Genomic DNA, 23028 nt, shown 5'->3' on the forward strand with positions numbered 1-23028 from the left:
TAGCGGCCTTATACCCAGTAGCCAGCCGGGAGGGGTGGTGATGCTACATTAGGTTAGGTGTTGCCCATGTGGCATCCGGCGTCTTGCCGCTTTGGAACTCCCCATAGACACTTGCTAGCGCCATCCGGTGGTCGCCGTCTTCTTCCCAAGCATGCTATCCATGGAGGATGGCAGTTGTTGGGGTGAGGGGGTGGACAGATCGGATGAAGTTGAGGGCGATCTCTCCTTGCTCTCTTAGTTGCCACGATGAAGGAGGAGACATTGGTGAGTTTGTTCTCGGCTTCTTCAGAACGACCGTCGCGTTGGAGGTAGGTCTCCGGTGGTGGATTCGGAGAAGTGCAGCTGCAAGCTTATCCTCGACGATGTTCTGCAGTGAAGCTACAATGCCCTTTGGTTCAGCCAGCCTTGTCGGCTCCGGCGTCGACTGTTCTGGTCAAAGGGTGGCCCTATGGAGCTCCAGCGACTCGTTGCAACACCTCTGTTATTCCTACCGGCCAAGATGCAAAAGGGGAGAGACAATTCGGCAAGAACTCCTTGCCCGGTTATCTTTTCTCCGACAAGCGCTAGCGGCAGAGCGAGAGAGAGGTCCTCATACAAAGTGGTAGCATCCCGATGATGGAGATTTCAGTTAGATGTTGAAGTCTCGAATAAGATGGGCTAGATTGCACTCTACAGCTCGCATCCAGGGTATTTTTTGTTAAATTCTTGGGTTGGGTTGTAGTTTTGTTTTCTTTAGGGGTCCTCTGGGTCAATTATACTAAATTGCAAAATGAACGAGTTGTAATTTTGTTTTTTCTTTCCTAAAGATCCCACCAAAAATAGCCCTACCTTGATTTTGGTTTGATTCAGAAGTTTGAGTGCGCTTGTTTGGCTTTGATCCATGGATCTATTGCTATACTAGTTGATCTACCTTCCTTTCCGTACATTTGGCACAACTTTTCTTCATTCCCACCGTCTTTCAAGCTTGAAATTGTGTTTTCCCGCCCCAAATTCTCGGAGCCGAATTTTCTTGACCACACATCACAAGACAATCCTTGTAGCTCTCAAGAGAATCATCGGAGGATGTCTTAACCATGCAGACGCACTTACAAATGATGGGATGACCATATGGAGGAAGGGAAGAAAGATGCCACGCCAGTGCGCTCAAGAGCAACAAGCTCCCCTACCATCGCATGTTGTCATCCCGGATGAACACATCATCATGATAAGAAGCGGGGCCCCCACCCCCACCTCCATGGCCTCTCCCAGCGCCTCCCCTTCCCGCTCCGGCGACCGCGTCTCCTCCGGCGAGCGCCGATGGGGCGAATCTGACGGTGAGTCCTCGGCGCGCTCGTACAGCGAGGTCGCGCGCACGCCGGCGGCCCCGCTGCGCCTCGCCACCGCCGAGCCGGCGGCGCCCGGCCCCGCGGCGGCCACGGCGACAGCTGCGGGTAGGCTCCCCGCCAAGGCCCGCCTGGGACCCCGCTCCGAGGTGCACCGCGTCGGACGCGAGGTCGTCGTGGACGCGGACGGGTTCCAGCAGCCCCGCCGCAAGAACCGCCGGCGGCCTCGCCGTACGCCCGCGCCGAGCCCTCCACGCCCGCGCAGTCCCTCCCCGGAGGAGATTGCCGGCCTGTGCTTCCGCTGCCTCGAACACCGCCACAGGGTGCGGGACTGCCCCAACGATGTCAGATGCCGGCGATGCCTCATCTCCGGCCATGTCTCCCGTGACTGCGATACCCACCTGCGCGCCAGCCCTAAGCCCTAGCCCTCCGCCGCGCACAGAACCTGCACGCCAGGCCACAGCCCCACCCCCTCCTGCCCCAACTCCGGCAGGGCCGATGGCCGCTGGCCCAGAGCCAGCGCGCATCATCATGGCTCGCATCATCATGGCTCGCTCCGTCGAGATGGAGGAGGCGGAGGTGGTGCTGTCCCGCGCCTTGGTGGCCACCATCACGGGCACCAGGCCGCGCGTGACCCTGGAGGACGTTGCCGGCGTGATGTATCGCTCGTTCCAGCTCGAGGAAGGTGACTTCACGATCCACTCCCACCATCCCAAGGATTTCCTCATCATCTTCGGCTCCCAGCATTCCATGGATCGACTCCGTGGCGACCACTTTGTGCGAGGACTGCACTTCACCCTCACGATTCGTCCCTGGAGCAAGCTCGCCCATGCCGGCTGCGGCGCGTTCGAGTACCGCGTTGAGCTCGAGCTCCGCGGTATTCCCGCCCACGCCTGGCACCTCGCAACGGCGAAGCATATCCTCGGACCCAGCGTATGGATTGAGCGCCTCCACCCACGCACGCGTTCTCGCGCCGATCTCAGCGTGTTCCGCCTCTCCGGACGCACCCACAACCCCAACCACATTCGCCGCTCCGACGAGCTCGAGATCGTCGAGCTCATCCCTTCCGGCTCTACCTCCGTCGCGCCCTCCGTCCGCACGCTCATCTACCCCTTCACCGTCGCGCTTGCCCGCTCCGAGGTGGACAGAACGGTGGCCCGTAACGCTGGGGGTGACGCAGACCCTGGCGACGACAATGGAGGGGCTGGAACCAGCAACGACCCTGCCCCTGGCCCAGGGCCTGGCCGCAAACGCCGCCGCACTGACGCGCCGCCGGCTGGCCGTGTTGATGGCATGGCAATCGACTCCCACGGCTGGCACGCTGAAGGTCGTGCGCTTCGAGCTGACGGGGTGGCCATCTCCAACTGGCCCTCTGCTCGCTCAGCAGCGCCGCCGTCCGTACACTACGCGGGGAAGAAGATGGCGGCCTGGCCCGGTCAGCGTGGCGGGGCCCAGCACCCTCGTCGTGTTGCCAAAAGAGGAAAGCAAATCTGGCAGCGAAAGGGGGCCCCCCTGTGGCTGCTCCTGCGAAAGCTGGCAAGCCAACAGAGGCCCGCCCGACAGGATCAGAGGCGCCGCCAGCTGGTGAACGCCCATTGGCCCCGAACCCACCCACGACTGCGGCCCGGACCAGCGATGGTTCAAACTGCATGTCGCCTAGCGCGGGTTCGAGCGAGTTCACTGGGACCAGCCCTGCTGTGACCAACCAGTGCGCGCCTCGGGATCAGGAGGCCCCCCTTCCTGCAGCGAGGTGCCAGACTCCCAGCCAGCGGAGCCAATCCGTGCCCCTGGCACTGATCCTGTGTCGGGACAAAGCGGCAAATCGCCTGTGTCACGCCCTGCTGCCGGTTTGGAGGCTTCTGCAGACCGGTCCACACGCAGCCTGGCGCGGGAGGACGGTACTAACGGTGCCTCTCCCGCCACACTGGCCGGTGCTGGCCCCGACGCAGACAGCCCATGTGAAGGCCCAACTCCACCAGCCGATGACCACGCCACAACGCCAACACCACCGCTTGGGCCCCTTGGGCTACTGGGCCTGGAGCCCAGCTTTGTGGCCGAGACACCGCGCACGCCGCAGCTGATTGACGACGAGCCCACGCCCGCGTCGGCAAACCCAACGCCTGGCAGGTTCGCTTCGCCTCATGTGATGATGCGTCGCACCGGGGTGCGGAAGACGAGGCCTCGAGCGCTCACGCTGGGAGAGTTCCTCACGGCCGCCACCAAGCACCTGAACGCTGCTCTCCCTGCGCCCGGGAGACGACCACGACATCGCCCACTGATCTTCTCCCCCACTCAGCACCGCGGCCGATCGGCCGCCAAAGCTGCACAGTCAGCTGCTCCTCCGACCGCGGAGAGAAGGGCGCAGGTCCAAGTGTTGCACACACTCGGCATCATCGGGATAAACCAGAAGATCACGCAGGCAGAGATGCGTGCCTATGATGGGGTCTTTGCCACACCCATCCCCCTGACCGTGCTGGCAGCCATTGCTGCTTTGGTTGACCGGGAGATTCCGCCTAGCCTCGATGAAGCGTCGATCACCTCTGACCCCATCGTCGCCACTGTCGCGGCTTAGCCTTGTCGCGCCGCAAGGCCCGTCGATCTCGTGTCTATGGATCACGGCCTTCAGATAGTAGTGGCAAACGTGCGTGGCATGAACGCGTGCGCGCAGGTCGAGCATTAGGTCCTGCCCTGGATGGTATGGAAGCACCGCAACGACTGTGTTTTTGACAGGGCACAACCCTCAATTGCTGCACTTCTGTTGAAAATCAAAGAGGAGGCTACCTTATGGGCAAGAGCTGGTGCTGCCGGGCTTCGGGTTATCCTACCGCAGACATGAGATGTACACTAAGTATCATTAGAATGCTTGTATTCTGCCTCCTAGGAGGACTGTAAAACAAACTCTATCTTTCCAATAAAATGAAACGCAAAGGTCCTTTGCGTTTTCTCAAAAATGATAAGAAGCGGCTCGAGAAGAACTAGGACAAAAGTGGGGACCACCTGTAGCGTTGAGTACAATGAGGGCAGCCTGCGGGAGTAAGATGGCATGCCACTACGGACACCAGCAAATGTGTTGCGGTGGGTGATGTGAATCGACCAAATGTGGATGAATTGATGATAAAATTGGGATCGAGATGGGCGACGGAGGAACTAGGGCACAAACACAATCAGGAAATCAATAGAAAATCAAAGTAGAGATGATACCAAGATAAGAGAAAAACGATCTATGTGCGGCGACACTATGAGTTGCATGTGCGGTGGAGAGAGAGAAACCCTAAACTATGGGCTTTGATGCCATGTTAGGAAAATAACAACTTGTATTCCTCCAAGGCCAAGGACATGTATATATAGAGATACGAGTAGGGAAATAAGCAAGATACCCCTTATACAATGGGGTATGTACACATCACTAATATATACATCAACATGTTACAGCTCGAAGGACTGAAGCTAGGGCTCCATTCAAACGAATTTTGGAGTCATATGCATATGCCAGTGATATGGGTTATCAGACTAAGAGCCTTGGGTGCAAACATATTCAGATTCCCCAGCCAGATCAAAGTGCATATAAAGTAGATGTTTGAATTCTCTGTTGGAGATAGTGATATTTTTTAGAATTTCCCTTTCTTATTTCTCTTATGGAGGAACATCTTACCATATAATAATTCTGAAAACTTCCGCCGCGTTGGTAGAAACGAGCAACAGCAAAAGCACTGTCTTCGGCAGGCCTATGAGGTAATGGTCCACCCCAGTCGGCATACCTGCGCAATACATCAGGTTGCAGTTTTCAGAGAACAAGAATATATCTTCAAATAGAACATTGAAACTAAAAGATAGTTTAATTAGTAATTCTTGAAGAAATATAACAGAAGGGTAGTCATATTTGGTTTAGGTACATCATTCATATGGACAAACATGGGACATTATTTATCCATGTGAATATGGTTACACATTCGGACTGCTACTACAGCAAACCATAGAACTCAGCAGACTTTTTAATTTTTTGGCTTTAAAGCTAAAGAAAATACATGGAAGAAAGATCGATCATGCACATGCATACAGGGAAAAAAATACTCCCTCTGTCCCAAAATGTAAGTCGTATTTTGATTCGTTAACACAAAGTTTCACTAACTATTTCTTTTTTAATAGGTAGTTTGTGTGCACACTGTCAAGAGTTAAATGTACATGTTAAGCTTTTGTATATGTTAAGCTTCATGCAGTAGCCAACGCAATCAAAAGTTCAAACTAATGAAAACTAATGAAAAGGGCTAGGCAATCCACATATACACTTCAACACCCCCTCTCGCGTCACATGTGACGCGAAAAGTCAACATGTGGATAGACTCAAAGGTATGGCTCAAAAGGCCTACCTATACGAGGACAAAGGGGGGTAGCAGCAATTTTTGGATAAAATTGCGAAAGGCGGGACTTGAACTAAGACCTTGGTCTCTGATACCATGTTAAGCTTCATGCACTAGCCAATGCAACCAAAAGTCCGAATTTATAAAAAAGGCTAGGCAAGCCACCTATACAGTTCAACAGTATCTTCCCCATTGTATGAGGGACTTTCTGCATATTGTACCACTTGTACGTGTATATATACTGGCGTATGACCACCTGGGAATACAAGTTGCTATTTCCCTAATACACACCAGATCACCTGACCAGGCATGTTGGAACAGCAGCACACCTGTACAGTTTATCCCTGCAGTTATGCTTATTTATCTTCCGTGTTCCATATTTGTTGTTCTTAAAAATGTGTTCCACAGATCTCTCTTGCCTTTTATTTATTTGTTTGTGTAGTTCGGTAATACGTTTGCAGTTGGACTTGTACATTTGGAGACATCTTGATTAAAAAAAAGGGGAGCCTGGTGCACGTAGCTCCGGCTTGCGCAGGGTCCGGGGAAGGGTCTGACCACTTGGGTCTTTTGTACAAAACATTTCCCTACATTTCTGCAAGAGGCTGTTTCCAGGACTCTGGCCCTTGACCTCATGGTCACAAGGCAACAGCTTTACCGCTGCGCCAAGGCTCCCCTTCATTTGGCAAAATCTTGATGTTTCCCTAAAATACAAAATGATATGCAGTGGGGCCCATGTTCGAGAAAAAAAATGTCGTTTATGCGACATGAAATTGATATCACTAGATTTGTATTTGTTAGTGCTTACGACTGCTAGCACCGCATGTTAATCAAGTGCTGATCAAAGCCTTGCCTTGGCAAATCAAATTACACCTTACATTTTGTATGGAGGGAGTATACTGCATTAGACAGCAATATGTTTTATGATTTTGTTCCCCACAAGGGGTGGCTGGAAAATTCCTGAGATATAAGGATTATGAATGGAGCAAAATCATAAAAAATATTGCTGCACTAATGCAGTATACTCTCTGTGTACAAAATGTTAGGTGTAATGCATGGAGCAACAAGAAATTCAAGAGCTTCCAATAATGTGAAAAATGCAATGTTAATCATCATCCAACAATTTTGCTTATGATATTAAAACATTTTACACCATACTTGCAAAAAAAAGGAATTTTATTCGCAGATATCTGGCACAGGAAGGGCGGGCCTGGCACAGTGGTAGAGTCTCACCACTTGTGGCCTGGCACAGTGCACCAGGCATGTTCGAACCGGACTCCTTGCAGAATTATTATGCAAGGGTAAGGATGTCTAGAAATTCCCTTCCCCATAACCCACCTTGTGTGGGAGCTTTCAGCACTTGGCACACCCTTTTTTTATATTTGGCACAGACAGACTGAAACATATTTCAACTAAGGTGCGGTTCAAATTTGAAACATCGATGTGATTTGTGGTGTGTTTGGATGGTGAAGATAATTGTCCCTACCAATCTTTTGGTTATGGCCAAAAATTTAGTCTTTCTATGGATGGTTTTCCAAAAACAAATCATGCCAATGCCTCTTTGCCCACTCTAGTTTCTTTTTCTAGCCACCCAACTCATGAGCGAGCAGAAGATAAACCCTAGCCAAATATTTGTAGGGCAAGGTTGGGGTAAAGCCAAACATACCCTCAAAAATGTTGATGTCTGAATGGAGTAGTAGACATTTCTAATCACCACATCTAAAGGAGGAAAATATGATGTTCTCCTCCTGCCTAACCCCATTGTATTAAAGTCATGTTCATCTTGGGTAGATTAAACACACGGGTCCATACTCCCAACTATAACAGTTCACACAACATAGCACCTGATTATGCCATTAAATATTCATAATAATGGCTGAAGGAAACCAGGAACAAACCACATACCATCCATCCCAATCCTCAGTCCATATCGTTGGCTTATTGTAAGAATTTGGCTGAAACCCATCGCAGTAAAATGCATTGCAAGTATCAAGCTACCAAAAAAAGTACTGAGTCAGAACTCTGTTACATATAGTAAACAAAACTAGTGGAAATTATCACAAGGTTGTGAGAGCACCTACAATTTGTTCCGGAGCATCAGTTTGCCGGCACATCACCCAAGGAATGCCAGTATCAAGCCCAAGTGCCATCTGAGCTGCCCATTGCATATATCTCTTGCCTGCTTGACCATACTTGCTTTGAATATTCCCATATTCATTTTCAATCTATATAAGAATCTCCAAAGGATATCCAATAAGAAGAAAGGTCGTGTAATCATGTTTGCTTCTAATGCATGCAACACAACTAACATATAGCATCCTTGTCAGCTTCATATAAGTTTGTTGCACATATATGTTGGTTTTCGATAGAAAGAGGTCCACTCATCTTACAATTTTCAACTCCTACTTTAGAACTTCAACAATCGAAACCATTTAATTTATAACCTTTTTTTTAAATGATTTAATTTATAACCTTGATCCTGTCTAGCGTGGTTTCATGCTGATTCAGACGCCATGTGGTGGACAATTAGAAGTTCAGGATAACTTATCCACGTCACATCTACCTCCCTCCCTCCTGGGACACCTGTCTCTGTTCACTTTCCCCAACCCAAGCCCAGCCCAAATCCTAACTCTGGGGGACCCAGCGATTGGTGGTCACCAAGGCACCTAACTTGGGGAACCCAGTGATCGACTGTGACCAAGGCACGTAACTGCGCAATCGATTTTGTTGGCCCATCTTTGAATGTCTTCGAATGGGTGTCTCTTCAGTCTGGAGGCTGAGATCTGTTCTGGAGGCATGAGAATGATCTGTGTGATGCTCCCAACCAGGAGAAGCAGACCAATCCGGAGCTGCGAGCAGCAAGGTTTTGTCAAGCAGGAAGAACATGTAGATCAGCTTAGTGCTTGGTCTGCAATTTGGGGAAAATTGGGAGAGAAAGGGCCACAGGGGAGAAAGAGCATATATATATATATATATATATATATAGAGAGAGAGAGAGAGAGAGAGAAGACAGAGTTCTAAAAATGAGGAGGGACAGAGATGTGCTGACATGACATTTGGATGGCGCCATGTAGCGCTGACATGGATAAATTGTCCTGGGTGTCATCACGTGGCATCTGAGTCAGCAAGAAACTAAGGGCCCGTTCAGATTCACTCTGCTCCGTGACTCCGCGCCGGAGCGGAGTGAGATCCATTGATAAATTATGGAGTTGGCAAAAGGCCGCTCCCGGCGCTCCGCTCCGCGAGAGATGCCGAACAGCGCCTAACAAGAACAGGACCAAGGTTGTGAAGTGATTATAAGTGAACAGTTTCGGTAAATGAAGGTTGTTTACGAATTGAAGGTTGAAAAGTGAACTTCCTCAAGAATTGAAAGCTGAAAGTGGACTTCTTTCTCTCCAATATACTAGATGGCAATCAATTCTTGAATGAGACGGTATACGAGTTTCCAAGAACAAGAAGTTCCATGTAACAAGTTTGGTACCACAATATACTGACGATGGGTAGTCATACTACCATATATGCGTATACGGTGTAACATGCCATACGGGCCTAGGTGTACGCAGGATGTAGATGTTAGAGATATATTTGATAGTTAGAGATTATCTGGAATTAGATGAGAATTGTTTCCATCTTATCTCTAGGAGGCGTCCCTCTACACAATATGCACTCGCCCTCGAGGCTCAATAATACATCAACCGAGTACACCAATCATCTCCCCTCTGTTCCTTCTACATGGTATCAACCTAAGCAGATCCAAAACCCTAGGAGCCGCTGCCGCACCACGCCGCCGATCTCTATGATCGCCACCGGGGGCCACACAACCTATACCTAGGGATCGTCCGCCGATCCTATTGATCGGCTGCCCTAGACAATCTTTTTCCCGATCCATTGATTAGGGTTTTTCTCTCTCCGGTCGATTGATCGGTGTTATTTTTTTGGTACCGATCTATAATTGATTTGAGTCGCCCACCGCCATCCGTCACATTAGCGCGTCTACTCCAACCTGGTGGCGACAACACCAGCCGCCATCAACTGGCGCGACACGCGGCACCTCAGGGACGCTTGAGGTTCGCACATTCGTCCGCATGTAGTTCTCCGCCGGTCGTCGTTACTCCATCAGCATCTTCATCGTCTTCGAGCGAATAGATTGGCACACGACGCTTCGAGATTCACGTGGCATCCCATCATGTGTGCTGGAACGACAGCCGTCGCGCAATCATGTGTCGACCGTCTTCACATCGCAGTGTGGCGCGTGGTAGCTACTCGAGCACCGTGTTGGCTCACCGATCCACCTCACGTGGTTTTGTTCCATGCAGGGCGTGCATGATGGCTGCTTGTGTGCATGGTTAGTTAGTTGCTCGCGTACCTGTACGCGCCCAGGCAAACCTCTGTGCATAGCGCGTGTCTCGGTCCGGCTGCACGTTCCTGCTACATCCAGCTGACTGAAGCACGCCGTTCAGTCCGATCAACCGCATCGTGTGCCTACGACGAATTCTACGACGATCGTCCCTAAGTATTTGCACCTTTCCACCGATCGAGCAGTGGGCTGCCGCTATGTCCATGACTAACACGGTGCCTCCTTGCGTTTGCGGCTCCACGGCGACTGCCTCGAACCGGTCACCCCAACCACAGCATCTCTCGCATGACTACGTGGACCACAGCTACACCGCACCACACTCTCGCTATCTCGACATTGGCACAAAGGGTTATCGCCTCGTTTGAGCAACTCATCGGCTTCCTCTACAATCAATGGGTCCACAACGTGACACCGTCTATGACGCTCCCGCTACGACTACGGGGGGTGTCAGACCGTCGGCAGCTATTCTCTTCGGCCTGACCGTCTGCGACGCTCATGTTGTTCTAATGCTACCGCTACGACTGCGGTGGATGTTAGAGATATATTTGGTAGTTAGAGACTGTCCATGATTAGATAGGAATTGTTTTCATCTTATCTCTAGGAGGCGTCTTGCCCTTCAAGTCTCGAGGCTCAATAATACATCAACCGCATTACGCCAATCATCTCCCCTCTATTCCTTCTACAGTAGAGGCCCATGCGGAGCACCACTGACGACCAAGGGGATGCACGTTCAAGATGTGCAATAAGGAAACCTTGCGGGTTACAATGCGATGGGGCCATGGCTTCTACTCGCATCCGATCTAGACTCCTAGCCGTATACGATGAGGATATATGTACGAGGGAAAAAGCCACCGCCAACTAGAAACAATATAAAGGCATCCAAGACCTCGTAAGAGGGACCAATCCATCCACGAGTCAGCGAAACGCTTCACGATTAGGCGGATCTCACCTAGATCAATCATCATAGCCTGTTGAGCTGCCTACAAACTTGTCGGATCCATCCATTCTTTGTAACCCAGATTGTATTGGGCCCCGAACCTGGATACATCGTATCCTAGATCCCGTGGTAACCTGACTTGAGGGCAACTCCAACGCTGTTCACCAAAACGGACACCACCAAATTCCACGGATACGTCTGGTCATGTCCGTGGATGGGAAAAGGGGCAGACGCCATCGAACTGGAGTCACCAAATATGACCAAATGTCTGCCCTTTCCTACTTTCTTTTAATAAAAATAAACCAAATGACTGCCTCGGTCACTTTGCAAATCCATTTAGGCCAATAGCAATCCAACCATACGTTCGATGTTCGACAAGTTTTTTAGTTTCATCGATCCCAAAAGTAGCCTTCATCTCAAGCTTCCTCTCCTCGAGCTTGCACTACTACATAGGTAATTGATCCAATTGCCATGGTCATTGAGCTTCATCCAACAATGCATCATTGTTAAGGGCTTGCACTCCGTTTTATGGTACAAGGCAAATGCACGTACAGGCGCAAAGAAAGACAATGGATGGTCAACAGGTTGCAACATTGAGCAAATCAACGAAATGACCCACACGTAAAGCAACAAGAAGCAAAACTTACGAGCTCTTTGATAGGGGGATAACCCCGGGGTAGGCTCATCAAGCCTACTCCTCTATACTTCGGTATAAAGTGGAGCGAGAGCTTCCTCAACTGTTGGCTCCTCCTGGCTGGCTACGAAGTCCTTGCAGGCTAGAAGCGTAGCCGTCTACTCTTTGGCCGGCTGGCTAGCCGCCAGCCGGCTGAAGGGCACTCGTCGCAACAATCCCCAGGATGTGACGGGGGCCTTCGATTAAAGGCGAAAGTACCTCAGCATGGGTACGATGGAGAAGCATACGCATGGCTACAGTGACGGCGGCCGTACCGCGGACCGGCGCCGGCTCCGACCTATCAACCATGTACAGTACCCGCGCGCCACTACCCACTCCATTACCTGGCCCGGCGTGGCTACAGTGGAGACGGACGTACCACTGACCGGCGCCAGATCCCGCAAGACGACGTCCGTCGTACCGCACGCGCCCTACGTGGGGAACACGCACCAATCCCATAGGCTAGCCGGTGGGTCCCAGGGCCAGATGGGACCTTGCAGCCGGCGAGCCCCTCAAGCGACAAGACTAAACCTCAGTGGGCCCCCTGGCCGGCCTGAGAGGCAGCCAGCCGGCCCCTCACAATGTACCTGGTATCCATTTTGCAGGCCGGGGGGCTCAACTATAAAACCCCCTGGCCCTCCTCCATGCAGAGGGTCGGCCATTCTCACACCCACACACCACACAGGAGAGGCAGATAGCGAGCCGGCTGCTCCCTCTTCCTCCTCCGTCGAACAGCTCAAGGAGCATCTTGTAATCACCTTGGTTCATCAACCACTACGGCAGGACTAGGGGTATTATCTCCCATGAAGAGCCCCGAACCTGGTTACATCGTGCGTCTTGCATTGCTAGCTACCAATCTCGTTCCCGGAGCCAGCCGGTGTCCCTTCGGTCCCAACCACTCTCGATAAGCCTACCCATGGCATCCGTCGTCAGAAAACGACAACAATTGGCGCCCACCGTCAGGCCGTCCGCGGCACCGGTCGGAGTTACGCTCCGGGCAGGACCCTTCGCCAACCGTACCAGATGCCTCACGTCCGTACTGATCAGCACGCCCGTGGAGCCTGCCCCTGCGGAGGTTTCAGCGGTGTTGATCGATGGCTCAGTCCGTCCTGCAGGCTCCGCTGTTGAGATCATCGGCGAGCCACTCGACGGCGGCGTCGCCTCTGACGTCGTTCGCCTCTGCGTTCTCTTCAACAACCTGCGCCTCGACGAGGACCTCGCCACCTTGGCGGGGACGTTGACATCAACGCCCTCTGCGCGCACTTCGGCAGACTCAGTCTCGAAGATGCACCTACACCCGACGAGTACCCCAGCAACGTGCTCGACTGCAGTGATCCACCATAGTTCGCGGGGTGTCTTGCCCCGCACGATGCCGCCATTCCCTCCGATCTCATGGAGGTGATGGTTGCTGGTTCCAGCACCGGCTCGGGCCATGCCAAGGCCGCGGCGGACGCGGCTGCAGTCCTTCCGGCCCTTCCAACCCGCTTCAGGTCACCCTTGCCGGGCTGACTACTCCCATCGCCACGACGGCAAACACAACGTCGGCAAGGGCTGAGCTGGAAGAGGCTCGCAAACAACTATTGGTGGAGGGCACCGCCCTTGCCACCGCCAAGCGCCGGATGGAGGCCGCGCAGCGCGAGTACAACTCCGCCTACGGCTTCACCCCGGCCGCTGACGGACCCAGCCAGTATGGCGACGTCTGCGGTCGCGGTTGGGTTGTTGCCGAAATCCTAGGCGGCAAGTTGCCCATCTACGACACTCCTGCGGCCAACATGCGGCCCGCACAAGCGGCCCTGGAAGAAATGGGTGCCCTGGAGGGCGAGGAGCGTGCGCGTCAAGGACCTCCTCGCTGCCGCCAACGAGCAGCAGGATCGCCTCGATCCTGTCCATGCTTTCTCCGTATCTCCGGTCTTCGATCTCGAAGGTTATCATGTCCCCAGCGGTCGTCAGCAAGCTCAGCATTCTTCCTCCCCTCACAATTCTGGCCGGAAGGCCAAGGGAAGCTGCGAGTGGCGTTCCCAGCGCCGGAGCGAGCATCGGGCAGTATCTAGCCGGCTCCGCGAGCCGGCTGGAACTAAAGGAGGCTTAGTTCATGAAGTTCCCCCGCCTGGGCGACGCGAGAAGGCTAGCACGCCCGTGCCCCCAATCCGGCCCGAGCTTGCGGCTCGGATCGGTCCTTGCGACCCTCGTAGCGAGAATGATGCTCGCACCCGCCTCGACCTTCTGGCGCAGTCGGCCCTCATGGAGGAGGGTCCCATCGGTCTGGCATGCTTCGGTCGCCGGATCCGAGGGGAGCCGTTCCCTTCCGACTTCACCCTCCACCGCGATACTCCAAAATACAACGGCTCCGCCAAGCCGAAAGACTGGCTGATCGATGGGGCCGACCGGGGAGCGGAACCCCACGGTGACGGCGTCGCGCACGCACCAGTGGAACGCCGGCTCGCGCAAGCCCAGCGCGGCCGCCACCTCGCAGTCGGGGCAGGGCGTCGAGGGGCGGGCCGGCCAGCGCGCCGCCGGTGAGTCGTCGAGCAGCGGCGGGAGGAGGTACGACTTCAGGCACCAGGGCGCCATCGCTATCCCCTGCCGCGTCGGCCGCTTCGTCCACGTCGAACGCCTCGTCGACCGCAACCTCGGCATGCAAGGCCAGCAGCTCGTCGACCTCGACTGCGGCGCCACCACCCGATCCGATCTGGAGGAGGAGCAGAGCCGATCCGAAGTGGAGCAACGAAGATCCGGCGGCCGGAGTGGAGGACGGTGGCGGACTGGCGAGGGTGGTTCGACGATGGCCGTGAACGGCAGCGACGACCAGGGAGGAGATCGGCGCAACGGCGACTGGGACTGCAACGAGTAGATCGGCGCGACGGCGGCTGGAACTGCAGCAAATCCAGCAGTGAGCGCCGGCGGGAGAGGACCTAGCGCCAGGAGAGGAGATCGAGCGGGGAGGCCCGCGGGGATCGATCGGGATGGAGAGATTGGATCAGGAGGGCGAGTTGTTGCGCCCGAAAAAAATAACCTAAGCTCTAATACCATGTTAGGAAAGCAACTTATCTGTATTGAAGGCCCAAGGGACATATATATATTACACATGACTTGAGGTGCAAGGAAAGTAAACATAGACTAATAAGGACTCCTAGACTAATACTAATAGACTAATAAGGACTCCTAGACTAATACTAATACTTCCTAACAATCATGAGCCCAAGTAGAGGGTTTTTTCTCCTCCCTAGGACGCCACAACTCGTTCTTCCTGATTTTGCTAGATCGGTCTTTCTCTTCTTGCTCGATATAGTGTGATTTGTCTCTTCACGACCGATCTTCTCCCTGGATCCGTCCTCCCTCAAAAACAAATCCCACATCACTGCTCTGCTCGAGATAGACTTGTTGCTTCCCATCTTTCCCGGTTCAATTTTTTGCTTCCCCAACCTCGCAACTTGCCTCCCTCTACCACGACGGGGTTGCCTCCGACCATAGCACGTGCTAGTTCACCCCTCAGCAAGCTGCCCCAACTCTTTGTCTAGTTCTAGTTGATGTTGAGTCGCGGCCTCTACGCCTACGTCGGGCCACTCCATCCAGCATGCAGGTCGCTAAGACAACATCCCCACTCATCGAATTGACACGCTATCTCCATGCGTGTAGCCTACTGCCATCGTCACCTGCCCGCCCATCCGTGCTTGCAACCACCCAGCAAAATCCAATCGTCAATGCCTCGCTCGGGCGCTCCCCCTGTCGAGCCTTCTTCCATAACCACAGGCACCGCTGCCCCGAGTTGCCTTCCCCGGCAACCACCTGCAAGTGCCTACCACCTGCTTTCCCACATAAGCATGCACCTGCAAGGTGCCACCGAGTTGATTCAACGCTGGAGTTCATGCCAAATCCATAGTAGGAGAACACACCAACCCATGCAGGCCTAATAGGTGGCCCCTGCTTTTCATGCTATCAAGTGATTAGTTCTTCACGCCCATAGTTTGCAATCTATAGGCTTTTGGTGGATCCAAGATCCACATTGAGTTCAAGGACAACCGCACTATCAAGAGGGCACATAGAAAATAATTAGGGATGCATTCTGTCTCAAGATCCACAACCAAATCCCCAAGTTTTCCACTGCTTCCACTCAATTCCTCAAGTTCTCCACTTTCCCGATGCTTATGAGTTATGAGTATTTCCTACCTAGTACTACCGACCCCGTGAGCATCAATTGATCCTGCCGAGCGGACCCTGTTCTACAAGTGTTTGTCGGAACCGCCTCTATTTTTCTCCGGTACCACCGAGCTTTGATCCTGCCAAGAGAATCTCTCTTAGCTCCGATAGCTCGGAGCCTGACCTTTTCCAACACTTCCAAGCACCTCTCGGTTTGTATAGGTCCAATACTTCCGAGCAAATCTTATACGACACCTCCGAGCTGAGAGATTGTCATTTCTGCACCATTTAATTCTAAGGCTTGCTCTTTTTCTCCTTTTCTCTAGTACTTCAGAGCAAGTTTCTCCTTCACGCTGAGATGAGCTTCTTTGTGTTTGGTACTTCCAAGCTTTTTGTTTCCAACACCTCTAGGTATTTGGACTTCTAAGATCATGGATGCAAGGTACTTAGAAAGATAAAGGACAGACCCAGTGCATAGAAGCTCCCACACAAGGTGGGGTCTGGGGAGGGATTATAGGAACCTAGTCTTACCCCTGCTACAGTGCAATGTGCTACAGTGCAATGCAGAGAGGCTGGTTCGAACCCAGGACCTCTTGGCACAAGTGGGGAGTACTTCACCACTGCGCCAGGCCTGCCCTCTTGCTTAGAAAGATAATCCGATTAATTAATTTTCTTAGGCAGCATTGCTTTTTTCAACAGCAGGGGTGCCAAAATAATCATGCACCGGTGCTAGGAAAAACAGTTCTTTTTTGTACATGGCCTAAGAGGCTTACTAGGCAGCCCGGTACCTCCAAGCTCAAGGCACATCTAGGAATGTTCGTTTTCTTGCCAACACTTCAAATTTTGAATGGGCCCGCTACTACCGAGAATACCATGTGGTACTTCCAGGGTGATTGTCTTTTACTGTTCAACGGTTAGATTTCTGCTTTTTCTATAAATAGACCCCACACCCCTTGAGTGGGTGAGCACTTTGTGAGTGTTTCCGAGAATAAAGCTTCTCGGCTGCTGAGCCGGAGTATAGTTAGTACTGGAAGTACAAAAAGCAGGACAAAAAGAATGTGTGCATCACCGGCGTCAGCTGTTCCTTGTTGCCGCCCTTGTGCCCACCTTCCTCTATTCCTCTTTTCCTTGCAATGTTTCCCAAGGAAAGATGGGAAAAGAAAAGCAGTGTTGGACTCTGTCTCCCTCCCTTCCCCTCCCTTCCCCTCCCTCTCCCTCCCTCTCAAACAAAAAAATATATCCAATAACTGAAATTTAAGAATTAGTTCATACCTGCTGCAATATAATGGGACCACCTTGCCAAGAGTAAAGCTTCTCGGCTTTCATCATGTCTACAATTTTTGTCACAAAAGTCTGCATTTCAGCCTGTTGAAACATTTATACGGCTTAGTGGTTAAGGAATGCTTGAGGATGCTCCTCCCACAGTCCCACTAAAATCAGTGTTGTAACAGTACATCGTTTCTATACATGTAAGTACAGGAATCGTGTGACTCCATGCAGCATAAAACTCTTATAAGATGGAAAATCTATGATCTGAAGAAAGCCATGGATCAAACAGTGAAATGTATTTTTTTACCTTGTATGGCTCATTGTCAGTACGAAATTCTATGCCAGGGATATCACGTAACCAAACTGGGAAACCACTGCACAAATGCATGACAAAAGGACAAATTAATAAACACCACGAATAATACTAACTGTTTTTTTCTCAAACACGCAGGAGAACTGCTGAATAGGGTAAATGTAATAAAGAATAATTGTGCAAAACTGTAACCATGAAATTAATAAGATTATGTCTATTATTCCAGAAACTACTGACGTTATGTTTAATGTAGAGGGAGAGAAAACTCAAATGACAATCTACCATCAAAAGCTCAATTGCACGAGGAAGAAGAAAATTTGTAACTCTGAAATATAATAACTGGGGCCTCTAAAGTACATGAGTGTAGCTCGTAATGTGTTAAATTTAGCTGCATTTATGAGTGCAACTGTGAAGTTTGATTGCTTTGATAAGTGGCAGCTATGATATCGAACTAAGAAGGTATACCAATTATAGAGCACCTCCTATAATTAGCCTTTTCCTTTTTTGTGTGGGTGATAATTAGCCTTTTCCAGTGCCACTGTATATTAGTAGAAGCAAATCATTTGATTCGATTAACTCTTGACATACACCAACTCTGCAGAACTACATTTTTTTCACAAACACCTGTTCCTCTACGTTTCCAGAGCTTCAACAGCTTCCTTTTTTAATGAAGGAGGGCAAGATATGTCATCCTCCTAAAGTGTAGGACATGTGAAGTGTCATCAAATGCTATGGAAATCATGCGTATTTGACCCATTTAACATCCAATGGTTACTTACTGAGGTAGCTAAGGTAACGTTCTCAAACATAGTGATTTTGACGCCTATACAGAAAAGCTAGAAAGGATTATGTTAGTTGTAAAATGATGTATACTTATAATCAGAAAATAGAGCAAGAAAGAAAAATGTAACTCAACTGAAAACTCTAGTAATTAGTACGGATGTGATCAAGATATTTCGAAAGTCGACTATTAAGATATAAACAGACCCGAAATTCCATTCAGCACAAGCATATGGGCCGATACGAAGGAAAAAAAATAGGCCTTCAGCAGCAACCAGCTTCACAAATCTCACAAGATCAAATCTGTCTTCGAAGTAATACTGGGAAAAATGGAAGATGCATAAGTTCATATATCAGGACAAAATACATACAACTGAAGTGAATAAAGGGCAACTACATTACCTGACCTTTGGCTGGTTCATGCCCATTCCAAAAGACATATGTCTCAATTACATCTGCACCACCTTCCTTGCACTTTGCAATTATACTAGGCCACATCTGGCACAGTTTGCAAGAGTTTAGTTAGAGCTACAAGCAAGACAGACACCGTATTCCTGGACAAGCAAACAACAATGCTGGTGCAATATCCTTATTCCTGTAACCCAAATTGCTCAGCAAATAATTACATCAGAGACGATGTCACTTCATGCAGCATCCAGCTATTTGAATCACAAGAAAACTAGTACCAAGGTCTGATGTCCATACTCAAAGAAAAGAAACTCAGTCTCGCACGGTCACACCAACCAGATGCCTCTGGAAGAGCCGGTGTGAAAATCTCTCGATACCCTCACGCACACCAGTGTCAATTTCAATTCCATCCCACTCGCTAACCGCAAACGAGCTTTCAAGGAAGTTCATGGAGGAGCTAACCATGGTTATCCACGGTGCTATGAAGAAAAAATACTCAGGTTTTCAGTAATGGAATGAACTTGCTCCGATAAAAGGGGGAAAATACAACCGGTTCCGCCCGATGCCAACAACTCCACCACACACTGTCTTTTTTTCGGTGGCACCAGACACTGCCCTTGCACAAGCCGCATACGGCATCCTCACCTCGGGTGTGGCGCGGGGGTAGTGCACTCCCGCTGAGACGAGCATCCTCCGCTGCCCGCCGATGCGCACCGCGCGATGATCGTAGCTCACGTTGAACGGCTCGAAGTAGGGGCCATCCGTCCCCCTCCCCACCACCTGGCTCAGCTCCCCCGCCGCTAATGCTGAGGCGGTGAAGTAACCGGCGACGACGAGGAGGAGGAAGAGGGGGAAGGGGGGGCCGAATCGCGAGGGCGGCGGCGAGTCGGCCATGGCCAGAAGCAGAGTAGAGAAACAGAGCGACGGATGAAGCGAGGTTTTTCCTTTTATTTTGGAAATAGTTTTGTTTTAGGGAAGCTCTGACTAGGACAACGGATTGAGACCACAATGAACGGGGCATAGCCAGATCGAGATGGCGTCTTCGACGCTCGAAATTGGGTGGAATAGTTGCCGATCCCTCACGCGACGCATTAATGATTGGAGTTCTTTTACGCGGGGAAATGATTGTGATACGTCGCTTAGACGCTTAGAGCATGGTTAATAGTATAGCCAACTGCTGGCTATAAGCACTCTTATAGCCCATCTTATAGCTAGCTTGTACAATAGTTAGCTATAAAATAGTACTACTTTTATCATATATGGCCCATCTTTCATTCTCACAAAACACCTAGGAGCACGTGCTAGAGCTGGCTCTTCACGAAGAGCCCGCTTCCCTTTTCTCTCCTCTTCTCTCTCATCCAACTCAGCAAAAATATATTATCTTAATCCTTACAGCCTGCTGACTGTACCTTATTGTACTTGCTCTTATACTAATATAATGAATGAAAGTAGCATCTCTAACAGCTGCCCAAGATAGGACAGCCATTTTTTATTATAAGGCAGCCAAAATCTCAGTATAGGACAGGGAAACATCTGTTGATTTACCAGCAGCCCAAGATAGGATAGTGCGTTGCTCCAACTGCTGCCCCAAATGCATCTTCAACGTGAAATTTAAACTCATACGGCTATATTTCGACAGATAGCAGATACTGAAGAACAAGTTCGACAGACGAACAGCAGAACGACGATAAAATTAAACCTAATTTTAACCTAACGACAACTAATCGGCGGCGGCGTCTAGTCGAGGACGGCGGCGGCGGAGTCAGAGTCGTCGTCAGTGGTGTCCCAGAACGAGGAGCCGAGCTCCGACGACGAGGACCCGACATCGATGCGGTTCGGCGGCGGCGGCGGTGGAGCGGACGGCCCCGCACCGTCGGCTCGGGCAGCGGCGGCCTTCTTCTTCTTCCGCCCGACGAAGAAGTCGAGCTCTGCCTGCACGAGCTCGGGGTGGTCGCAGCAGAGCGTCTCCATGCGGATCTCGTCGATCTGCGCCCCCCGCAGGTTCGCGCGCTCATGGCGCTGCTGGCGGCGCTGCTCGTGCCCGTCCGTCACGTCGACGAAGTGCAGCGGCGGCGCCAGCCACAGCGCGCAGTCGCGGCCGATGTCGGGGAAGTTGAGGTCCCGCCGCGGCCGGCCGAATCGTATCGCCGCCGCGTCGTACGCGCGTGCGGCGAGCTCGGCGGAGTCAAATGTCCCTATCCACCACCGAACTCCGTCGGCGGTGATCTCCGCCGCGAATCGGCTGAAGGGGCACTCCTGCACGCCAAAGAAGCCGGAGCTCGGGCGGCTGCGCGGTGCCATGGCGGAAGAGGGGGAACGGCGGCGGCGAGGGGCGATTGGGGGGAGGGGGAACGGGGGCGGGAGGTGGACGGGCGGCGGCGAATTTGGTGCGGCAGCGCGCGGCGGGGTGGGGATTTTATTGGCGCGCGGCGGGGCGGGAAGCTTCCGGGTGGCAGTTGGACGCGCGCGCGCGTGGCCAGAAAATTTGGGGCAGTTGGCTAGCTGCCCCATATTTACAACACTTGGGCAAAATATAGGGCACTGCCCTAATTTTTTTGGCCAAATGCCCAAGATAGGGCAGCTGTTGGAGACCGTTTTTAGGCGTTTTTTGCCCTATATGACAGGTTTTTTGCAACACTGCCCTATATAGGGCAGCTGTTAGAGATGCTCTAAGGCTGATCTGATGGACGGCTTTGGGATTGTTCGGACTTTTGCTAGACGAAATCCCTGCATGCTATGCTGGCAGCGACCACATTTGTGGATGTTTTTTTGGAGGCGTTGTCATGATCATTATTTGAGCCCCTCTTCAAGCGTCACAAAAACCTTTGCTCCGGTTATCCGGATCGGACGGCAGTGGCACTTCGTTGTCATTCTTCTTCGTAAAGATGTCGTCTTGTTTACTTGCGTTGTCTTCGGGTCTGGATTTGAAGATTATGATCGTCTTGTTCTTTGTTTGGGCTACTTCTACAACGACGAGTTTAGATGTGTTCTTGTATGTTTGGGCTGAGCATCCCTTCTTTTCTGCTCCGGACATCATGTTCACGTCTATTCTGTTTGTGTCATGTGTTGTATCACATCTTGTACTTGTTCTAAACTTCTTCTATCAATGAAATGATACACAAACTTTGCATATTCGCGAAAAAAAGTACAATAAGGGCATCTTCAGCCACCGTAACTTTCCAGCGTTTGTCCATGAACTGGGAAAGACCAGTTAACGGACACGGATGCGGGAAATAATATTCAACGCTAAACGCATACATTTTGACAACAGTTCAAATTGATCGGGCGAAATTCGCACAAACACGACCGGGTTTCATATAAACATAACGAATTTCGTATAAACCGAACAAAACGTTTACGTTTTGAACATATTTTAACTAAAAAGATAAAACAATGTGCACATACGATCGAGCGGAGCTTCACTCCCACGACATGGATACACTACACTAGTCTACGGCCGGTCGCGATGTATCCCTTTGTCTTCCTCATGTTTGGTAGACCACTTACCAGACTGTCGGGAGCCCAGAGGTATATTCCTCCCTCTTTCCCTATCTCTGGTTACGCTGATCGCCAGAGTGACAAAGATGGAGCTTCAGGCCTAGTGGAAGGGTTACATCTGCTTTCGTGAAGCACGGACCTGTGCTTGTTTTAGGGGCGGGGAACGATGGTGACCGGCGAGAGAGGACAAGACACCGACTATGGACGTAGGTGACACGCCTGCGGTGGCTATCTTGGGACCATAGCAACGACGGCCTCCCATTTTCTACTTCTCCTCGATCGTAGCAACGAGCGCGGACGTGCGGGCCGCCCTCTCGTTGATGTCCGTGCAGTTGGCTTCTTTCTCTGCCTGCATGGCGAGGCTACGCGCACGTCGACCACGGATGGCGTGGTCGTATGCATGGGAGGCGCGGCTGTTGTCGTGCTCCTCGTCGTGTCGGCGTGGAGCAAATCGCTACTCCTCATTAAGATGGTCTGAAGCGGCAACTGGCTTCGTCGGGCTACCTTGCTCGTATCCGGCGGGCTCGACAATTGGGTCTGTCGGGCTAGGAGAGGGATGTGGAACAATGATCTGCCTCGCTCGTGCTCGTATCTGATGGGCTCGAAGGGCCACCGAGTTGGCTTGTATGCTGGAGAACTGCTTTTCGTAAGCCATCAACAAAGTGGAGAAAATGGTGAAGGAGGAGATGTAGGAGCGATGGAGGGGTGTGAATCTTTCCGGCGTCTGGCCTCATTTAAATAAAGGGCAGATGAGAGGAGCTTAGTCGGCATTGCGTTTAATGTTGGCCCGCTCATGAACGAACGTGTGGCTGAAGTAGGTTTCCTTGGCTTCCACGCGGGTTTAATGGAGGCGTTTGAATGCGGCGAGGAGGCGTGTTCAGCCAGGCATGAAACGGGTGGCGCCCTTGGCCGGCGGGCCGCTTTAATGGAGAAGGCAATGAGAGGTCGCGTCTGCCCTCAGCCGCCTTCAATGTGGAGC

At 51.5% G+C, this 23028-nt stretch overlaps 1 protein-coding gene across 1 annotated transcript in view; it reads right to left on the bottom strand.

The window, feature by feature from the left end:
• LOC123398825 (beta-galactosidase 15) overlaps positions 1–19591 on the bottom strand; it is a 32568-nt gene extending 12977 nt beyond the window's left edge. Inside the window, exons 1-8 of the mRNA XM_045093273.1 lie at positions 19197–19591; positions 18546–18641; positions 18351–18463; positions 17358–17424; positions 17054–17146; positions 7759–7902; positions 7583–7671; positions 4975–5080 (exon numbers count right to left, since the gene is read on the bottom strand). Of these exons, the coding sequence (XP_044949208.1) occupies positions 4975–5080; positions 7583–7671; positions 7759–7902; positions 17054–17146; positions 17358–17424; positions 18351–18463; positions 18546–18641; positions 19197–19445 (957 nt within the window). The 5' untranslated portion in view covers positions 19446–19591. The remainder of the gene's footprint in view (positions 1–4974; positions 5081–7582; positions 7672–7758; positions 7903–17053; positions 17147–17357; positions 17425–18350; positions 18464–18545; positions 18642–19196) is intronic.
• Between the last annotated feature and the right edge of the window lie 3437 nt (positions 19592–23028).

Source organism: Hordeum vulgare, chromosome 5H (genome assembly GCF_904849725.1).
Source record: "Hordeum vulgare subsp. vulgare chromosome 5H, MorexV3_pseudomolecules_assembly, whole genome shotgun sequence".
Taxonomy (NCBI): Eukaryota; Viridiplantae; Streptophyta; class Magnoliopsida; order Poales; family Poaceae; genus Hordeum; species Hordeum vulgare.